Genomic DNA, 20,263 nt, shown 5'->3' with positions numbered 1-20,263 from the left:
GGTCTGTGAGCACCTGCACTTTATCTCCTGTTCTGTGGACCCGTTAGCAAGATGTGTCCCAGGGTATCAGAAAAGCCTACGAGAGGTTATTTTGGGATCTGGGGATGCTCAAAAGCTTTTACATGTAAATTAACAGTAATTGCTTCTTCGCTTCCCAGGAACACTCTTCTTTCAAATAACGGGGAAACCTACATTATTGCCCATATTTTATGGGGTAGTAAAATGAGACACGGAAAGGCTGAGTGTCTTGCCCAAGGCCACGTAATGATGTCATGAGGAGAATGCAGCTCTCCTTCCATGCCGCCATCCTTACTCACCGCAGGGAGCATGAAGCTGGACAGAGTCGGGCAAGGCTGTTGAGAAGACTTCATTCATCCACAAGAGAAATCCATCATAGGTCCTTGAGTACGCTGATGAAGTCATGACAGTATTTTTTCAAGAACATCAATCCTGCAGCGGTAAACAGGAAACATCTTAAGTGACATAGCACTGAACCAAGAAAATGTCATCAGAAGCCGGTGATGCAATATCCATGATGGAAGTGCTGAAAGCCTGGACTAGGGCAGCTCCAGTGGGACCAGACAGAAAGAAACAAATACATCAGCTACGATAAAAGAAATAGTGACAAAACTGGCTATTTGGTGGATGTAGGAGTTTAAGAAAAGAATGAAGTTAAAGACGAAAGCACATACCCTTTACAGAAAAACAGATGACATGGTTTATCTCGAAGTTATCAATAAAACACACCTTTCCTTTGCCCAACCCACTCCCTGGCGATTTTCTCCTCCCTCGCTAGACATTTTCCAATTTCTAACCTTATCCTTTCATTCACTTGTGTTTTGCTGGCCTACTGAGGGTTAGACAGTGGCTTAGGCTCTGAGAAGCAGATCACAGTAATAGTAACAAAAACACACGTCTTAAGCACTTATTCTAGGTTCATCAAGCACTGTTCTAAATGCTTTAGGTTTATTGACTCATTTAACTCCCACTACAACACTGCAGGGTAAGCAAAATTATCATTCCTTCTTTAGAAATGAGGAAACAGACACAAGGTCGCAGTGGGTGGTGGGGGGTGGGTCATAACCCCAGTGGTCTGGTTCCAGAGCCCACCCACTTAACCACTCTGCTACATTCACTGAAAAGCCTGCATGCAGTGGCCATATTTTTGTGGCTTCCATCACAGTGCAGTCCCAGAAGTTTCAGGAAAACTGTGTGATATGGGAGTGTCTGCAGATTTTAGGGCCCTAAATTTTAGATGTTTTCCAATGAGAAGCCATGGACCTTAACAGTATCTTAGCTAAATATTAATTACTGCCTAGTTACTCGGCTCTCTGGGAGGAGGGTACCAAATCCATCCGACAGTTATACAACTTTCCACTTGGCTTTGACTCTGTGGGTGGTAATCACAAAGGCACATTCAGCAATTTACACAAAGTCACAGATCATTCAGCAAAATATGTCTAACTTTCAAACTTTATGTGATAAACAACAGAAAATTCTAAACATTCAGCTCATCAATCCTGCCATCTTAAGACATAATCTGCATTACCAGAGTCTTCTTTCTGTAACTACCTAAATTACTCATTATATCTCAATCAGAGAAAGAAACTTGCAAATAGAATTTACAACTAGAAACTTCAAGAGAATTTTACCTGAAGCAAAATAAGGAAGAAATAGGAAAGATCCAAATCCCAACAGTGAGACAAGTCAAACTGAAAACAAAGCTGAATCAACAACATGCTTTAGGAGCCCCAGCCAAATTAATTCCATGAGAATAGCATTTATACCTGCCTTAACCATGATCCCAAATCCAGAAGCAGTTAAAGAAGAAATTAATACATTGGATTACATGAAAACAAAATATAATAAGCAAACTGGCCAATTCTAATATTGGGTATACATTGTGGACCTGACCCACCAAACTCCAGTAAACCTCCCCCATGAAAGGATGCCAAAGGTTCCTAACAGCCAAATCAAGTCTTTCTTCAATCTCCTTTGTCCTTGACCTCTCTGCAGGCCAGCCCACTTATCTGGGTTCCCTCCTCCCTTGGCTTCATGATCCTTTTTCCTCCCTCCCCATTACAGGTGCCCTCTTTCTCAGTATTATACTCTAGCTCTTCTTCCCAGCCCCTAAAGTGGCCATCCATCAAAGTTCAGGCTTAGACCCTCTGCTCATTTCTTTCTAAATTCCTTCCTACCTATCCTGAAGTCTGCTCTAATCTCTCTCCTGAACTGTAGTCCTATGAGCCTAACTGCAGAAAGACATTTTTACATGAACATCCTGGTATTACTTCAAATTCCCATCTTAAAACAAACTAACTTCTCAAAACTTCACTCTTCTTTCATTGTGCCCTCACATACATCACACCTCTCTCTCTCTCTCTCTCTCTCTCTCTCACACACACACACACACACACACACGCACACCAGACTGCTGGAACCCCTCCCTGTACTACTTCAACACCCTGTCCATGCCTCAAGTGTAGTCCAGATTACCCCAGATTATAATCTCTGACTTGTGGACTCCAAGTAGACTGCAAATTCCTTAAGGGGCAGGAATTGTATCTTAGTCATCTGTGTATCCCCAGGGAATATTACAGGGGCTCAATAAAATCTGTTAAGAGAAATTAATAAATATAGATGATCTGTTCCAGCCAAACTGGTCCATTAAGAGTCTCCACCTGTTTGGCATTTTCATAGTTCCCACTCCCCAGAAGAATCCTCTCTCTGCTGCTGCACCCGTGAAAAATCCTATCAATTCTTTACAAGACTCAGCTTAAATTCCACTGGCACCATGAAATTGTATCAGATGACCCTATTCCAATAAGACTCCTTGCTCATCAGTCTTCCAGCAACAGTTCAGTGTCATGAAAAGAGGATCATTTTTGAAGCTACATAGGCCTAGTTCAAAACCAGCCTCTAGCATATCCTACTCTGGGCAAATTCCTAAAGCTTTCTAAAGCTTAATTTTTTTTTTCAGCTATAAAATGAGGTAAATGATACCTATCAGAGAATTTGGGGAAGATTAAAGGACAGTAAACCATCTAGAACATAGGAGATGTTCAGGAAATGTTAACTCCTTTTCCCCACCCCACCTCTTTTTCACTTCATCTACCATCCACATGGTGTTTAGGTTGATAATGTATGTTTTGTCTCCTCAATTAGATTGTAAGGATTAGCAGAATCCTTAAGGGCAAGAGCTGAATCTCACTCATCTCTCTGTCTTCTAAATACCTATCAATGTGCCGTACAGAGACAAAATAAAAATCAAGAGCAACGAAATTACAGTTACAGTGGATTATAGCAGTCAAGTGTAAACGGTGCCAAGACTAGACCTGACAGTCATAAACTTTCACCCAATTTAGCTGTAGAATTGTTACATGGCACCTCTGTAATTTCACTCCTGCCAAGAACAGATTTCAACAAATGACAGTACAAATGAAAACAAATCCATTTCTGGAGTATGCAGGTTAATAAGTAATCTTCGATAATACCTTAGAGGTGATTTAAATTAAATGTTACAGTTGGTATTAGAAGAGTCGCTATACATGTATTTGTCCCCATATACTTTAATGCAAATATTTCCTTTCACATACTTTAATATGATTATAACAGATTTCTTCATACAACTTGTTAAATAACTGAAAATCCATTGAAATTTTATATTTCCCTACCAAGGTATTAAAAAAAAAAAGTAAAAGTAATACTGAAGCAAAACTGGTAAGATCAAGATCCAAAATTCGTGATAATTGCAGGTAAAATCTATCAAAATCTCTCTTTAATTAAAATGGTTTCTTTCCAAATTGCTTTCATTAATATCCAGGCTTCAGCATCCTTTCTGAACTTACTGGAATGTTTTTTGTTTTTTTCTATCCTGGTTTTTACAGCCTTCCTCTACCGCATGCTATCTTCAACAAGGATCAATTCCCATGGTTGGGTTTCATTACTTCTTTTAACTACTGCCCCACTTGCATGTGCTAACACGTTGGAGGAGCTGCGATGAGCTGGGTAGTAATCTCTAACAATCGGCTCTTCGTTAACACTCCCAGTCACATTCCCTTTCCCTGAAGAAACTATTTCTACAGTTTTCATAGACTGTGTAACCGCAAATCTAACATGAAAAAGCAGTTAGTGAGAGAAGAGCATGTGCCAAATACTATACCCTTTCAATATTTTCTGGCTTCCAAGTACATTTTGTTTTGTTTTGTTTCTTCCCATATAGAGAAGTTTATGGAAAGAAACAGAGGCATTCAATTCCATCAGATCAAATCCACCAGAGTAGAGTATATAGACACATTGGCAGAGGAGGAAAGAGCCAAAAGCCAGGCATCAAAAGACCAAGTTTCTAATCTCAGTTCAACCACCTATTTTACATTGTTAGGCAAAACCATAACCTCTTGTAGTTTCAACATCTTCTTGTATATACTAGAGATAATAACCACCATCCCTATTTCAGCAGCTTGTTTCAGAGATTATAAAATCACAGGACCACAAATGGCACTGTATAACTATAAAATATGTGTATTATATACATGAATATATTTTTGGATAATAGCAATGTCATAGCCTATGGGTAGATAAAAAAATAATTTTATGTCATGTATTAAAGTCTTAATTAAATACTTCACTAGACAAACTGTTATACTAAATTCTATATACAGTGTATCCAAGTAAATTTTTTTTTTTGAGAAACAGAATCTAGCTTGGCTACATATGTTCACAGTCCAGTTCATAATTTTTGGAGCAAGTATCATTCTCTAATCTGATGGGCATTGAGGAGGGCACTTGATATAATGAGCACTGGGTGTTATATGCAACTGATAAATCACTAAATTCTACCCCTGATACTAATAATACACTACATACTAAATAAAGTGAATTTAAATTTTTAAAAATTTGGATTTATATTTTTGCAAGCAAATTTTTAAACACAATCATAATATACCTAAACTCTCCCTTTGAGGATCAATCAGACTTAGAGGAAAGAAAGTACTGGAGGTTAGTGCTAAGAATTTCTGCATTGTGGTCTTCAAATAAACCTTCACTATGATGAATTTAAAAGTTAAAAATATCAGAATAACTTCATGATTTTAGATATTTTTAGTTAAAAAGAATAACACCATTAAATTAGATTCCTAAATCACTACTCACTTCCAACTCCCTAACCAGAGTATCAATATATTTTCATTCTCCAAATAAATTAAAAGATTCCCTATAGATATATACACATACATTTCCTAATTGTGTGTTTATGGCTTTAACTTCTTATATGTGGCAACTTTTGAACACTAAATTGTTTAGCATATATTTTTTCTTTTCTTTTTGGTTGCTTGCAATTTTCAGTAAGATCTCCATCAGAGCATAACTCTGGCAGACTTTATGTTAATTGCTGCTCCAATTCATTAAAACTGTTTAAAACATGAATTTGAAAAATACTATCATTTTGTAGCTAAAATTCTTTTTCTAAACTTTGCAAACACTCTATGCAACCGAAATGAGTGCTGAAGAAAAAACTGGATTTAAGTTGCTCAATGTTCTTCAAAAGGTGAAAAAGCATAATGAACCATAAGCTCGTCTGAACAACACCCATTTTCAATTTCAACATAGCGAACCTCCTGTTTGTTCTTAGGGCAAATTCAAAACCATCCATATTGGAATTGGTTATTACTGAAGACAATGTATGCAATCATAAGTGAAGATGCTAAATTAGCAAAAAGAAAACCATGCAAGTAAGCAAACTCTCACATATGTGGGGCACACCCTCCCGGTATATAAGGGCCTGTCACTGTCCTTGGTAGCAAGCACTCCCTGGGCTAAACAGCATCAGCATGTCTGTTAGATACAGCTCCAGCAAGCAGTACTCTTCCTCCCGCAGCGGGGGAGGAGGGGGGGGTGGAGGAGGATCATCCTTCAGGATTTCGAGCAGCAAAGGCTCCATCGGTGGAGGATTTAGCTCAGGGGGGTTCAGTGGTGGCTCTTTTAGTCGTGGGAGCTCTGGTGGAGGCTGCTTTGGAGGCTCCTCAGGTGGCTATGGAGGATTAGGAGGAGGTTTTGGTGGAGGCAGCTTTGGTGGAGGCTATGGCGGCAGCAGCTTCGGTGGGGTCTGTGGAGGGGGCAGCTTTGGAGGGGGCAGCTTTGGAGGGGGCAGCTTTGGAGGGGGCAGTTTTGGTGGGGGTGGCTTCGGTGGAGGCGGCTTTGGAGGCTATGGGGGTGGATTTGGAGGAGATGGTGGCCTTCTCTCCGGAAATGAAAAAGTAACCATGCAGAATCTGAATGACCGCCTGGCTTCCTACTTGGACAAAGTGCGGGCTCTGGAAGAATCAAACTACGAGCTAGAAGGCAAAATCAAGGAGTGGTATGAAAAGCATGGCAACTCAAGACAGAGAGAGCCCCGTGACTACAGCAAATACTACCAAACCATCGAAGATCTTAAAAATCAGGTAAGGTTCCCATTAAAAATCCAACCTGAAGCCTATGTAATTCAAATAGATGAATCTTAAATTAACCACAATGTAGCTATTCACTGTGTTTGCCTATGTTGCCTTCTTGCTTCCAAAAACAATCCAGTCTTATCAAAGGTAAATATTTGTGATGATATAGTCACTGCAATCTTCAGCATGTATGTTGTGTATCTTACAGGATGGCTGATTACTGAGAATTTTTTAGGTTTTAATGAGTATATGAGTCTATAGCTATAATACTAGATCATTTACAAATATAGGAACTAAGAATTATGTGAATCAAAACATTATTCAGATTGATAACAAAAAAAATATTAATTACCAGTGTTGTCATTGGTAACATGAATTCTCCAGGATGGAAATGGGATACTGTTTGCCTCTAGAGAATCTGTGAATTGTACCTACTGTGTGCCAGCCCAGAGTGTATTCATTTAGAATATATATTTAAAACAAGTTAAACCAAAAGGTATGAGTCAGTCAAAAGTTGGCTGAAATACATGGAAATCACCCAGTATAAAAGTGGGGGGACACACATGCAGGAACACAACTTATAACTGCAATTAGTTTTCAGGAAAGGATGATACAGAAATAGCAAAGTATAGAAACTTCAAGAGAACAAATTACTCAAATTTAAGTATCTGGGGAGCCCTGCAATATTTTATATTTAAGATAAAATAAATTCCCCCATGATTTTGTAAGAGAACATAAAAATGCAGTTCATCTATGCACCATAAAAGCCGTATCTGTATCTGATTTCTTTGCTTCTTCCTCCAGATCCTCAATCTAACAACTGATAATGCCAATATCCTGCTTCAGATCGACAATGCCAGGCTGGCAGCTGACGACTTCAGATTAAAGTAAGCTAAGTGAACGTGGCACAACACTGTCACAACAAATACATAAGTTGCTTTTAACAATGACTTCAGACGCCCACAATAGCATTTACGTTTTCTTGAGTTCACGCAAAGTTAAATGGTATTGGAGTTGTCAGAAAATTTTTCAATTTCAATATTACCTTTTCGGCATTATTAAAAGGAGAAAATGCATTTTAAAATAAGTGCTAAACTTCTTTGCATTAAACCAGTAATATCCCTATGTGAATTAGTATACAATAAATGTTGCCTTGATATGAACTAAACTATATATTTGCTTCTTAAAACAGTCTCAGCCCAGGTATATACCTCCCATATCTAAGTTATATCCAGTATTTGTACTATGCCTGTTTCAGGTATGAGAACGAGGTAGCCCTGCGCCAGAGTGTGGAGGCCGACATCAATGGCCTGCGCAGGGTACTGGATGAGCTGACCCTGACCAAGGCTGACCTGGAGATGCAGATCGAGAGCCTGACTGAAGAGCTGGCCTACCTGAAGAAGAACCACGAGGAGGTGATGCAAAAAGTTATACTTCCTCCAGCCAAAAAAAGGGTTCATTGTGGTCATGGTGCAGTCATTAAATCTTTCTGTTCCTCAAACAGGAAATGAAAGACCTTCAAAATGTGTCCACTGGTGATGTAAACGTAGAAATGAATGCTGCCCCAGGTGTTGACCTAACTGAACTTCTGAATAACATGAGAAACCAATATGAACAACTTGCTGAACAAAACCGCAAAGATGCTGAAGCCTGGTTCAATGAAAAGGTAATCCATCTTCCTTCATAATGAGGCCAGTGGACATTTGGTTATCATTGCAGATTTTTCTCATCTTTTCCCCTGTTTTTAATACTCTAGAGCAAGGAACTGACTACAGAAATCAACAGTAATATTGAACAAATGTCCAGCCACAAATCTGAGATTACTGAATTGAGACGAACGGTTCAAGGTCTGGAAATCGAACTACAGTCCCAACTAGCCCTGGTATGTTAATAACTCTCTCTTTTGAAATAACTTCAACTTTATCACACAAAGTTTCATGCCCACATAAGAATACGCAACTCAAAAGAAAAGAGAGGATAAGAAAGTAGAAATAAAATTGGAGCTCTTCGTTAATGGGAGAAAAGTCTTTAGCGGCCCTGCTCTAAACGTGCTGAAGTTAAAATGTTGCCCTTAAACATAAAACACAAATTCTATTCATTTTCTTTATTCTTCTATTTGATGTCTTGTTAAATGATTAAATAACCTTCACTGTACTTAAACAGTGAGGTCGCTAAGTCACCATCTGTTCTCTCCTCTTTTTCAGAAACAATCCCTGGAATCCTCGTTGGCAGAAACAGAAGGTCGCTACTGTGTGCAGCTCTCACAGATTCAGGCGCAGATCTCCTCTCTGGAGGAACAACTGCAACAGATTCGGGCTGAAACCGAATGCCAGAATGCCGAGTACCAACAACTCCTGGACATTAAGATCCGACTGGAGAATGAAATTCAAACCTACCGCAGCCTGCTAGAAGGAGAAGGAAGGTGAATTATTAACATTTTTAAATGATCCCAATTGGTTTTATTCAATGTTCTAAATCGCCAAGCTTTTCCAAAACCCAAAGAAGTGCCAGAGGATGGGAGAAAGGGAGGAGAAGGGAGAAAGCAGAGCACGGAAAAACGTCTGCAACCACAGCTTTCAACTTTCCATGCATTTGATTCGTCGGGTCGTGTGCAATTTAAAATTGTTTCTAAGTAATGGGTTTTAGAATCCATACTTAACAGGTTTTTTTCCTTTCTTTTTTTTTCCTCTCGAAACACGTTTTGCTTATTTTTAAAGTAACAATAACGTGGAAAGCGACCCACCCTTTTTCAAAGTTAAGAGCTTAACCGAACGTGACCCTTACTCCTGGTAGTTCCGGCGGCGGCAGCTACGGCGGCGGGCGCGGCGGCGGAAGTTCCGGCGGCGGCTACGGAGGAAGTTCCGGCGGCGGCGGCGGCTACGGAGGAAGTTCCGGCGGCGGCGGCTACGGCGGCGGAAGCTCCGGCGGTGGCGGTTACGGTGGGGGCAGCTCCGGCGGCGGCGGCCACGGCGGCAGTGGCCACGGCGGCAGTTCCGGCGGCGGCTACGGGGGCGGGAGCTCTAGCGGAGGTCACAAGTCCTCGTCGTCTGGGTCGGTTGGAGAGCCCTCTTCTAAGGGACCAAGGTCAGCAGAAACTAGCTGGGGTAATCAGAATTAGTTTTAATTTTCTGCGATGGTGTCGTTGCTTTTTTACGCGCTAGAGCTTTTTAAAAAATTAAAATCTCAAAGATTTCCACTTGCATTTTTTTCGCAAACTGTACTCTTGACATCCATCTTGAAGGAAAAATGTCACGGTCCAAGATGCTGTTGCTTAAACATTGCTCCTTTTTTTTTTTTAACAACGTAAAAAATGAATTTTTAAATGTATTTTTTTAGAAATTTTGATTAATTAGTAAGGACCCTACAAATCGCTTAATCTAAATTGTTTTTTCACGTACAGATACTAACAAACCCAGAGTAATCAAGACAATTATTGAAGAGGTGGCACCTGATGGTAGAGTCCTTTCATCCATGGTTGAATCGGAAACCAGGAAACACTACTATTAAGCCGCATCAAGAGGAAAGAGTCTCCCTTCACACAGACCATTATGTACAGATGCATGAAAAACAAAATCATCAAAACACTTTAGTCTTAATGGTCTATGGAAATAGGTTCACTTCTTGAAAATAAGGTGTCTAAAAGGTGTTTTGTGGTTTCTGTATTTCTTCTTTTCATTTACCAGAAAGTGTTCTTTAATGAAAAAGAACTTTTCTATTCTCATTCACTAACGAATTTCAATAAACTTTCTTACTGATGCAAGCTATCCAATTTGGTCAGAATTGTCTTTATTTAAATTAAGTGATATTTTTAATTTTAAAGATTGATGAACTATAGCCTTTGAAGGTTGATTTATCCAGAAATTCTGAAGACGGAATTATTATTATGATTTCTCTCGAGTAAATGTTTTAATTTTGTGGGTATGTTGGATCAATGTCGGTAATTTCACAGAGTGAAAAGTCTCAGAGACCCCAATCTTACTGTTTCTTAAAGATACACAGTATATGGAAAACTCCTAGTGCTCTGCCTCTGAATTATTTCAATCCTGAAAATTCTAAAATATCTTAAGACCCCAAAGATAAAGTTATCAGAAATGTCACATTTTCTGATTACTTGGCTTCTTACATTTACCTACCCTCATTTTCTTCGCATTCATTTCTGCCCAAATGCTATATGCCTTAAGAGATATCATCTACCACTTACCAGGAGAGTACAATCATATCACCCCAATGAAATTATTTTGTGTCTATCAGATGAACAGGAGAAACACTGTCAAGACATGATGTTATCAGTTTTACCAAAAGGACAACTCTAGGTCCCTGCTTTCACCAAATTCTGTCTAATGATAAGGTCTAAAGACCTGGTACTTGTAGGGTCAACGCAAGCACATCCTTCAGCCACTAAGAACCCAACTGACATGACTTAGTACTCTACTAGTATACGGAGTAGGTGGATTTATTAAGGGCTGGATTTATTCTTTGCCCCTAAGATTACCTTGTGTTCACTGGTGAGTTCCTAGATTACCCATGTCTACCCCTTCCTCTGTATCCTTACTGATTTGAACTTGTTTTCCCCATCACCTGAGCCCTGGTCCCCAGGGCATTTACTTGGGAATCCTGCTGGGTACACCTTACCCTCTGTACTCCAAACTGATGACCAGAGCCATATTTCTAAATGAATGGACTTCTGTATAGTTAAGGCTCCATGACCTACATAGCACCAAATATTACCATAGTTAAGAAACTGTCCACTGTGGTTGGCATGTCTTTTTATGTGGGTACCAGCCTCCCTTCTGGGGAACCAATCTCCTAAACTTCACTGTTGAAGTCTCAACATGCCACACTGTAAAACCCTAAAACAGAGATGTTGCTGGGTAAGGACTCTGAGCTGCCACTGTGAATATACTGTTGAGAAACACTACCTTTTAAAATATCTAACAAAGTTAGACAAACCCTAGGATTTAGAGTAGTATTCATAATCTGAGATGGCCATTCTCCTTATTCTGAAGAAATAAAGTGTTTTCATATTCAATGACACAAATATAAATATGTTACTATGAGATAGTTTGTTATTAAGCTTTGTCTCTTCTACCCTTTCCCACCACCACCACCACCTGCCTAACTGCCCCCCTCCCCCAAGCCAGGATCTCAGCTAGTCAGAGGTCCTCATCTGGTTGGGTGGTAACCCAAACCTTCATTTCTGAAAGGTCTAAATCATCGTAGTCCTGGCTTCTTACCTGTTCAGTCTTCCAATACCTTCTTAAACAATTAATTACATTACATTTTCTCTGATAAAGTAAATACTTTATCCCTGATAAAGAACTACTTTTTGAATGTTAACTTAGTGCAGTAATCATTTCACTGTATAGGTAAGTCATTATGCTATGCACCTTAAAAAGTGCGAATGTCAATTATATCTCAATAGAACTGAAAAAAATTCTAAAATAGAACTTTCTGAACTAGACTCAAACTACAGTTTAATAAAGACTGTCTAAACAAGTTTGATTTTAACAAGTACATTGGTATTTATAGTTTTAAAAAGTTATGGTTAACTGTACAGATCACTATTCTTACTTACTACATGGATTTATCATGCAGCTATTTAAAAAATCCCATACACATTCTTATAAATTATAAAGTTGTTATAGAGTCCTGCTATTTAAGCAGGACAGTGTCCAGTGAGACTAGCAGAGCCAATTCTGGCACTCATGTGGAATCCTACTATACAGCAAAAGCTTGTCTCTCCAGAAGGATTTGCATCACACTGCTTAAAGCTTTGCGCCATGAGTCTGATGTCTGTGGTGGCTTAATTTTACTAGGGCATCTTAGTTATGATCAGGTTTATAAAGGAAATAGCTTGAGTAAGGTTAACTAAATAAGGTCCACCCAGTATCCCATCTATATTGCATCTGGAGAGTGAGAATTAGGGAAAGAGGTCATTTGTGGCTTTAAGCGTCCATTTCCAAGTCAACGGTTCCTGTTCTTCATATCCTGGCACTGGCATTTTTGAATCATGTAACATTTGGACAAGTTACTTCAACCCTTCTGAGCCTCAGTTTTCTTATCTATACAATAGGAACAATAGCTACTTCACTTGAGATTACTGTGGGGATAAAATGAGTTAATGCCAATAAAACCCTTAAAAAATGCCCACCGTGGAGTAGACTCTGAAGAAACAGTATGCTATTTCGCACAGGGAAGAAAACCATCAACAAAATGAAAAGGCAACCTACCAAGTGGAGGAGATATTTGCAAATGATATATCCAATGGGGGTTAATGTCCAATATATATAAAGAACTTACACAACTCAAAACACAAAACACATACAAAAACAAAAAATCCAACTAGAAGTGAGAGAAGATATGAATAGACAATTCTCCAAAGACACATGAGAAGATGCTCGATCACTAATTATCAGGGAAATGCAAATCAAAACCACAGTGAGATATCACTTTACAGCAGTCAGAATGCTAGAATAAAGAAGAGAAACAAGCAGTGTTGGCAAGGGTGTAGTGAAAAAGAACCCTTGTGCACCGTTTGCAGGAATGTAAATTGGTACAATCGCTGTGGAAAACAGTATGGGGTTTCCTCAAAAAATAAAAAATAGGAAAACCATATGATCCAGTAATTCCACTACTGGAATATTACTCGGCCATAAAAACGGATAAGAGATCTTGCCATTTGCAACAACATTGATGGACCTAGAGGGTATTATGCCAAGTGAAATAAGTCAGACAGAAATACAAATACCATATGATTTCACTTATATATGGAATCTAAAAAACAAAAAGCAGAAACAAACCCAAAAATAGAACAAACTGATGGTTGCCAGTGGGGAGATTGTTATACTGAGTGAAGGGGAATAGGAGATACAGGCCTCCAGTTATGGAATGAAGCAGTCACAGGGATTAAAGGTACAGCATAGGGAATATAGTCGATGCTATTGTAATGGCGTTGCACGGTGACAGATGGTAGCTACACTTGTGAGCACAGCATAAGTACTGAGTTGTCAAATCGCTACATTGCACACTTGAAACTAATGAAATACTGTGTGTCAACTATACTTAAATTATAAAACAAAGAATACTATACATTTTGAAAAATATTTTCAAAATATTATCAAAAAACTGAAAAAGACAGTCCTGAAATTCGGTAACTGCTATAAATTTTTAATTCTGTTCTTTCAATGTATCTGCTTTTATTCTTTATTTATATGAAAAAGGGTATATAAATAACCTTTATAAATTTAGTGCTCCTGGTATGTATTAAATAAGTCCAAATAAATGAGGGTTTTATAAAGCAAAGAAACAAAACAAAAAAAGCCTGTGTTCTGTTCATCCTCAGAGAAATATGTTTATTGGTTAAATAATCTAGTTTCTCCAAAGATGGACATGAACATCACAATAGGTTGTTAGAGTACGTGGTCATTAACGTGGTCTGCCATGGGGTAGAGATCAAGGTCAGGTCACTGTCCTGGGGCTGCAAAACAAAATTCCAGATAGTAGGAATAGTGGCGAGAGTGTGTCACAAAGGATTAGGATGAATATAGTCCTATGAACCTGAGGTCCAATAAAACAGAGCAAGAGGTGAAGGTAAGTGGGAAGGACCAGGTGATTGTCCCAAAGTTTTGAGAGAGTTGACCATCCCTAAAAGCTACAGCTGTGGTCACCTTAATCATGAGGCAAATGACCCATGCTGCATCTTCGAGTGACAAAGAGAAATAAGTTATCACAAGAAAAATTAATCCAGTCTGGAAACCAGGTATGAAGGATTTTTTTTAAGGATACTTTTTGAACTAGGTTGTCCCACAGAAAGTCACGCCAGGGGCGCTTGGGTGGCACAGCGGATAAGCAGCTGCCTTCGGCTCAGGGCATGATCCCAGCGTTCTGGGATCGAGCCCCACATCAGGCTCTTCTGCTATGAGCCTGCTTCTTCCTCTCCCACTCCCCCTGCTTTTTTTCCCTCTCTCGCTGGCTGTCTCTATCTCTGTCGAATAAATAAATAAAATCTTAAAAAAAAAAAAAAAAAGAAAGTCACGCCAAACAAGGTAGGACTCTGAGTTGTCACATTGGCTTTTCAGTGTCTCTAAATAAAAACACAAACATCATCTCACACCCCAACACTGAGTATGAGACCTCGCAGCCTAGTACCAGTTAGAAAGGGAATTATTGTGACATTACCTAGGGGGAGAATTTGAGTAGTGCTCTGAAATAGGTTTGTTCTTCAGGATTTTAGCAAAGAAAAAAAATCACATACTTAAGCTTCTAATTAACCTTTCCTACTCCGAGTAAGTTACCTCAGGAGAAATGCTTGAAAAGCATGGATAAACAGGGTCACAGGCCAGCTGAGCCATGACAGAGCTAATGAGCTTTTTGGAAGAAGAACTCTCATTCAAGTTTTGATCTACAGGGCCTCTGGAAGGTTTTCTAAAGTAAGAAATTTGAAGGCAAGACTAGAAAACAAAATGGTACCAAAATGCATCTCAGTAAATTGAAAATGGTTGTAAAGCAAGTGGGGTACGGCTAATAAACCCATAAAACGGTGCTCAGCATCACTAATCATTAGGGAAATGCAAATCAGAACTACCATGAGATACCACCTCACACCCATTAGGAAAGCTACCATTAATAATAATAATAATAATAATAATAATAGAAAAAAATAATAATAATAGAAAACAGCACGTTTTGGAAAGGTTGTGAAGAAACTGGAATCTCTGTGCCCTGTTGGTGGAAATCAATGGTACAGACGCCGCAGAAACCAGTATGATGATTCCTCAGAAAATTAAAAACAAAAGTACCACATGATCCAGCAGTTTCACTTCTGGGTCTAAAGCCAAAAGAATTGATACTAAGGTCTTGAAGCAATATTTATATGTGCCGTGTTCACAGCAGCATCACCCACACTAAAAGCTTGGAAGGCATTTGTTTTCTTCCCCTCTAATGCCCCACTACTAATATAGGGCTCTGTGCATAGTAGGTGCTCGTTAAATACTCTTGAATGAACAACAATAAAAAAATGCATGAATGACACCTGATAGGCAGCATAACTGTAGTCAAAAGTTTCGTTTTGCTATTAACTAGCAATTCTGAAAAGAATTTTGTAAGAAGTATGTTTATGTTTTTCATTAAAGAGAGATTTTGGCATCATTGGAGTTACTTTTCTGACTTGAAGATAACTGTATTTAACAAAAGGACTGCCACACTGAATCCCAAGGCCCATTCTGGCCTGACTCACGCTGCTTCATGCTGTGTGTCCCTGAACAGTCCTTGTCCTGTTTTCTTGTCATTAAATCGGAAGAAGGAAATCTCCCTAATTCGCAGATTCTTTGAAGGTTCAAATGAGATAATGCACAAGAAATCCCTTTGGAAGCTGTAAAGCACCATATAAATATAAGGAAATCTTGTCTTTATACTCATCGTGCTTTGGAACTTTGAGAAGATAAATGTTGTGGTTGCTTCTCACCAGGGTCTTAATAATTTCCAGCTGAGGGCTTGTAGGACCCAGGCTCAAGTGGTGACTCAGCCCCAAGCCACATCCATTTGCAGGCGAGCGCTGCCCCCTGGTGGAAGTAGAAGGGCAGGGACAATTGCGGCGAACAGCGTGGGATCACCAGGGTGATGCTATGGGGGAAACAAGTGATTTCAACTTATGCTTTTTTAAAAAAACAGCTTCTTTCCCTTTTTTGTCACAAAACGTTCCTTGGAAATTTTTTTTTACATATGCAGGATGTGTACACACTACACCAATAACTTGTCTAATTACTATTTACAGTTAATCTGGCATTGACAATTTACAATTCTTCCACAATTTTGATATTCTAATTTGTTAATATTTCGATTTCAATAATGCAATAACTTAAGAGAATAATTTCACAATTAACATAACATGTTAAGACTACTGAGGGCAATATATAAAATAGGTATTTCCGTGGGCATGGATCATTTAGAGAAATTATTTGTATCTATAATACACTCATGATGCCAGAATCTCAAGGCTATCTAGAACATATGCCAAGTCTTCATCAGGCATGTTCCTCGTGACTCTGAACAAATTGTTTAACATGTGCGGGTCTCAGTGGCCTCATATGACAAAGGGGCTGAATTACGTAATGTCTAAAGCAGTTGGCCACTCTAAAAAAAAAAAAAATCCTACAACTTTGCCCAGAAAATTCATTTAAAGGCCATGCTGATGACAGCCAGAGCACCAGCTGACGAGGCTTCAGAATCCTTGTGCCAGTTCCAGGAGACACCCTGACTGTCCTGGAGGCAAAACAATTTTATACATGTCTTCTCCACAGAACCTGGAACCAGTCAAGCCCAACCAAATCCTTCCTATCTCTCCTTTTCCTGTCCTCTCCCCCTGTTTCACCCCCACCTTCCTAGCCACTGCCTCACAAGGGGGCTTGTCAGGTCATTTCTGGCTCACTTCTCCTGCCCTCTCAGCTGCACACACACATACCCAGTCATTCCAAACTCTTTGATACAGAAGGCTAAACATGACCCAGCTTCTGCCTGATCTTGACCATACATTTCTTAAAGACTGTGCCCATATCTTTTCCATCTGTGCATTTATTTATCATTATGTCTTCATTTTTGCATGTAGCTTTGAATACCAGACATAGTGGCCATACATGTTCAATAAAGGAATCAGTTAATACTTTTGTTATTTTTCAAGGTAATACATAGATGTCATAATCATGGTAAGACCAGAGAAGTTACCAGGATCATATTTTTTTAAGTAACACAATTTATTTATTTATTTGTTTATTTATTTATTTATTTATTTATTTTGCCATGGCAGGATAAAATATGTGTTTCTTAGGAAATCGTTCTTTATACACCTCTCCGGTAATGAGGACCCTACTGTAGCTAACCGGTGGTACCCTATCACAATCTTACCTTTAAAACCTTATAATATCTGGTGCCAGCTAATGACGGTATATTCCTAGGGTCTAGATGAAAGTAAAGGATTACTCACCCAAAATTAGAAGTTAAAATAATGAACTTAATATAGAGTGAACCGTGCTATATTTAAGATAACATATACCCTGAAGCAACAGCCAGGGATGCTAGACATCAATTTAAAAAAAAAATCACCTAATTATACATAATTTCATGCTAATCGGAATGATGCCATTTTTCTTCTGGCATGCATAACTTAAATAGAAACACCCCAATAATTGTGTATAAAAGCCCAAAGAAAGCATCAGCACAGGATATCCAGTTCTCCTTTGAAACTACAGCTATCTTGTCACAAACAAGGTGAACGTTGCTCATTCTATCATGTCGCTCCGATTTTCTAGTGGGTCCAGGCAGATTTGCTTATGGTCTGGAACTGGATCTGTCCGACCAACCAGTGGAGGCTCAGGCTTCGCAGGCAGCAATGCATGTGGCGGCTCTGTTGCTGGAAGTGGATTTTCCTGTGCCTTGGGAGGGGGCCTGGGCAGTGTTCCTGGGGGGAGCCATGCTGGTGGTGTCCTTGGAAACGCTGCTTGTTCTGGCTTTGCTGGAAGTGAAGGGGGACTTCTGTCTGGGAACGAGAAGGTGACCATGCAGAATCTTAATGACCGTTTGGCCTCCTACCTGGACAACGTGCGAGCTCTGGAGGAGGCAAATGCTGAACTAGAGAGGAAAATCAAGGGTTGGTATGACAAGTATGGACCAGGATCTTGCCGTGGACTTGATCATGACTATAGCAGATACCACCTAATAATCGAGGATCTTAAGAATAAGGTGAGAAATCACAAATCTGAAGATACTCAAAGTATTTAAAACTAAGAATTACCTAGCAAAAGACACAGAACATGAATAGGAAATGCGTCATAATTGTTATCTGTCATTTATGGTCATACTTATTTATTTTCAGAAATAATTCTTCCTATTAGTCAAAAAGAGGCACTTTGATGCATGAATTTCAAGGAGCTTCAATGTTACTGGTTTTGAAATACATTCAATGATAAGAAAGTGTTGCGTTCTAAAAGTTATGTGAGTAGAGGAGAGGAAATAACTACATTTGTAATTTTTAAAAAACTAAAATTTTAAATATCTTGATTGTCACTTAAGGAAATAAGATTTTTATGCAAACGTTAATCGTGTCACATTTTTTATTTCCTAAGATCAATTTAAGAGCGGGCTTATTTGTTGTGTCCTCCCTTTTGGTTTCTTCTAGATTATCTCTTCCACTACTGCTAATGCTAATGTAATTCTGCACATTGACAATGCCAGACTGGCTGCTGATGATTTCCGGCTAAAGTAAGTGACAGGAAACAATCACTCTCTAGAAAAAGTTTCCTGTCTATTTAATATGCTAAATAAAATTTCTATTTCATCCTGAGTGGAATAAACTATAAAAGATTAAAGGAAGTAACGCGTGTGACGATACAACAATACCTTTGACACAAGGCATGTTCTTACAATCAGCTATCCTCACAATTTATACATATTAATTACGTTCTTGGGACAAAATATCACTGTATTTCTACGCCTGCCTGGAAGAGCGCCGACCACAAAGCAGTAGCTCATAAACACGCAAGTAAGGAAAAATAGTCACTAAGATAAAATTCTAAAATGGCATATTTTCATTTAACCGCGATCCGCTATCAGAATTTATGTCACTAAATAACTGCCACTTTCCTTGCACAGAACTGGGTAGAAGGAGTGGAGGAAGGCGTTCGCTGTATACTTTCATAACAGTCTGAGTCCCAGTTCACTTTCCAATGTGCTGCTCAAAGCATCTGAGGTTTTAAACACTGCTTGAGGTTGTCTAACTTCGGCTGAAACGCATTTAATGCCCGCCAAGGTATGAAAATGAGCTCGCCCTTCACCAGAACACGGAGGCTGACATCAACGGGCTGCGGCGGGTCCTGGACGAACTAACCCTCTGCAGAACCGACCAGGAGCTCCAGTACGAATCCCTGAGCGAGGAGATGAGGTACCTCAAGAAGAACCACGAAGAGGTAGGACACGCAGTCCTTTTGGGCAGCTCCTGATTCTGCACATTTTAAAGACTTCGCAGGGAGGGCCATTAAATGATCATAGTATTTCGTGCTCATTATCGTAATTTAAACAATGCCAAAGGCATACAAAGAAAGAATTTTCTTTCTCCCTGCTCTCTGCCCTTCTGATCTCATCCCCCGAGGTTAAAAATATCAACCATCTGATCTGTACCCTTCCACTGTTTAGGCTGCAGAACAGTGTATCCTTTTGAAAATGGTGCATTGCTTTTGCATTGATACACCTGTCTTTGTTTGCACCCGATTATTTCTTTCATTTATAAAAGCCCATCCCTGAGGTCAACCTTCTCACAAAAGACCTCTCTGGCTAGGAAACGTTGTCACTGTTTTCTCCATTCAATGAGCCTGGCTGTACTTGAATGTTGAACCCTGTACAGTAATAAACCCAGTACCTGACACGTTATATAAACCAGGCAGCTTCGAACCCCTTAGGGGAAAGATAAATGACTATCCCCAAAATAGTCTCCAAAACAATGGATGAAAAATGTTTGGAAAACACCGTAGGACAGGTTAGAAAAACCTAAAACACCAACTACTTGCCCCCCCCACCCCATCCCCGGGGAGAACTGTGGGGGAGGGAAAGTCCGGGAGACAGGAAAAGAGAAAGAGGAGAGGGAAGAGTCACAGGGCAGAGGGCTGGAAGGGCAGCAGCGCGGGGGAGCAGTCGCATGTCCTGACCTGACCGTAAACGGCCCCTCGAGTCCCGCTCCCGTTTCCCCGCAGGAAATGAAGGCGCTGCAGTGCGCGGCCGGAGGGAACGTGAACGTGGAGATGAACGCGGCGCCCGGCGTGGACCTCACGGTCCTGCTGAACAACATG

At 39.6% G+C, this 20,263-nt stretch overlaps 2 protein-coding genes and 1 long non-coding RNA gene across 9 annotated transcripts in view; 2 read left to right on the top strand and 1 right to left on the bottom strand.

Moving 5' to 3' along the window:
- LOC105240067 overlaps positions 1–9,270 on the bottom strand; it is a 131,422-nt gene extending 122,152 nt beyond the window's left edge. For all 4 annotated transcript variants that reach the window (XR_004619352.1, XR_004619351.1, XR_002143852.2 and 1 more), the window contains exons 1-2: positions 9,175–9,270; positions 318–450 (exon numbers count right to left, since the gene is read on the bottom strand). This is a non-coding gene — a long non-coding RNA (uncharacterized LOC105240067). The remainder of the gene's footprint in view (positions 1–317; positions 451–9,174) is intronic.
- KRT10 (keratin 10) lies at positions 5,815–10,195 on the top strand. Of its 3 annotated transcripts, none has more exons than XM_034639722.1 (8): positions 5,815–6,440; positions 7,236–7,318; positions 7,690–7,846; positions 7,936–8,097; positions 8,188–8,313; positions 8,636–8,853; positions 9,321–9,535; positions 9,832–10,195. In XM_034639722.1, exons 1-8 carry the CDS (start codon positions 5,829–5,831, stop codon positions 9,936–9,938), a joined length of 1,680 nt encoding a protein of 559 aa, XP_034495613.1. In that variant the 5' UTR covers positions 5,815–5,828; the 3' UTR covers positions 9,939–10,195. The 3 variants fall into 3 exon arrangements, with proteins under 3 accessions (XP_034495613.1, XP_034495614.1, XP_034495612.1); XM_034639723.1 differs by having other exon boundaries at positions 9,225–9,515; XM_034639721.1 differs by having other exon boundaries at positions 9,225–9,535.
- A 7,471-nt stretch (positions 10,196–17,666) lies between these two features.
- Positions 17,667–20,263, top strand: part of LOC100465932 (keratin, type I cytoskeletal 28) — a 7,758-nt gene continuing 5,161 nt past the window's right edge. For both annotated transcript variants that reach the window (XM_034641316.1, XM_034641315.1), the window contains exons 1-4: positions 17,667–18,164; positions 18,601–18,683; positions 19,231–19,387; positions 20,168–20,263. The exon at positions 20,168–20,263 is cut by the window's right edge. In XM_034641316.1, coding sequence (XP_034497207.1) covers positions 17,715–18,164; positions 18,601–18,683; positions 19,231–19,387; positions 20,168–20,263 — 786 coding nt within the window. In that variant the 5' untranslated portion in view covers positions 17,667–17,714. The remainder of the gene's footprint in view (positions 18,165–18,600; positions 18,684–19,230; positions 19,388–20,167) is intronic.

This window comes from Ailuropoda melanoleuca, chromosome 13 (assembly GCF_002007445.2).
Source record: "Ailuropoda melanoleuca isolate Jingjing chromosome 13, ASM200744v2, whole genome shotgun sequence".
Taxonomy (NCBI): domain Eukaryota; kingdom Metazoa; phylum Chordata; class Mammalia; order Carnivora; family Ursidae; genus Ailuropoda; species Ailuropoda melanoleuca.
This window is presented reverse-complemented; position numbering and strand designations above follow the sequence as displayed.

Coding starts and splice junctions, on each gene's coding strand:
- KRT10 (XM_034639721.1), top strand. CDS start 5,829: ATGTCTGTTAGATACAGCTCCAGCAAGCAGTACTCTTCCTCCCGCAGC. Junction 7,847..7,935: donor TGAAGAAGAACCACGAGGAG/GTGATGCAAAAA, acceptor TTCCTCAAACAG/GAAATGAAAGACCTTCAAAA. Junction 8,098..8,187: donor AAGCCTGGTTCAATGAAAAG/GTAATCCATCTT, acceptor TTAATACTCTAG/AGCAAGGAACTGACTACAGA.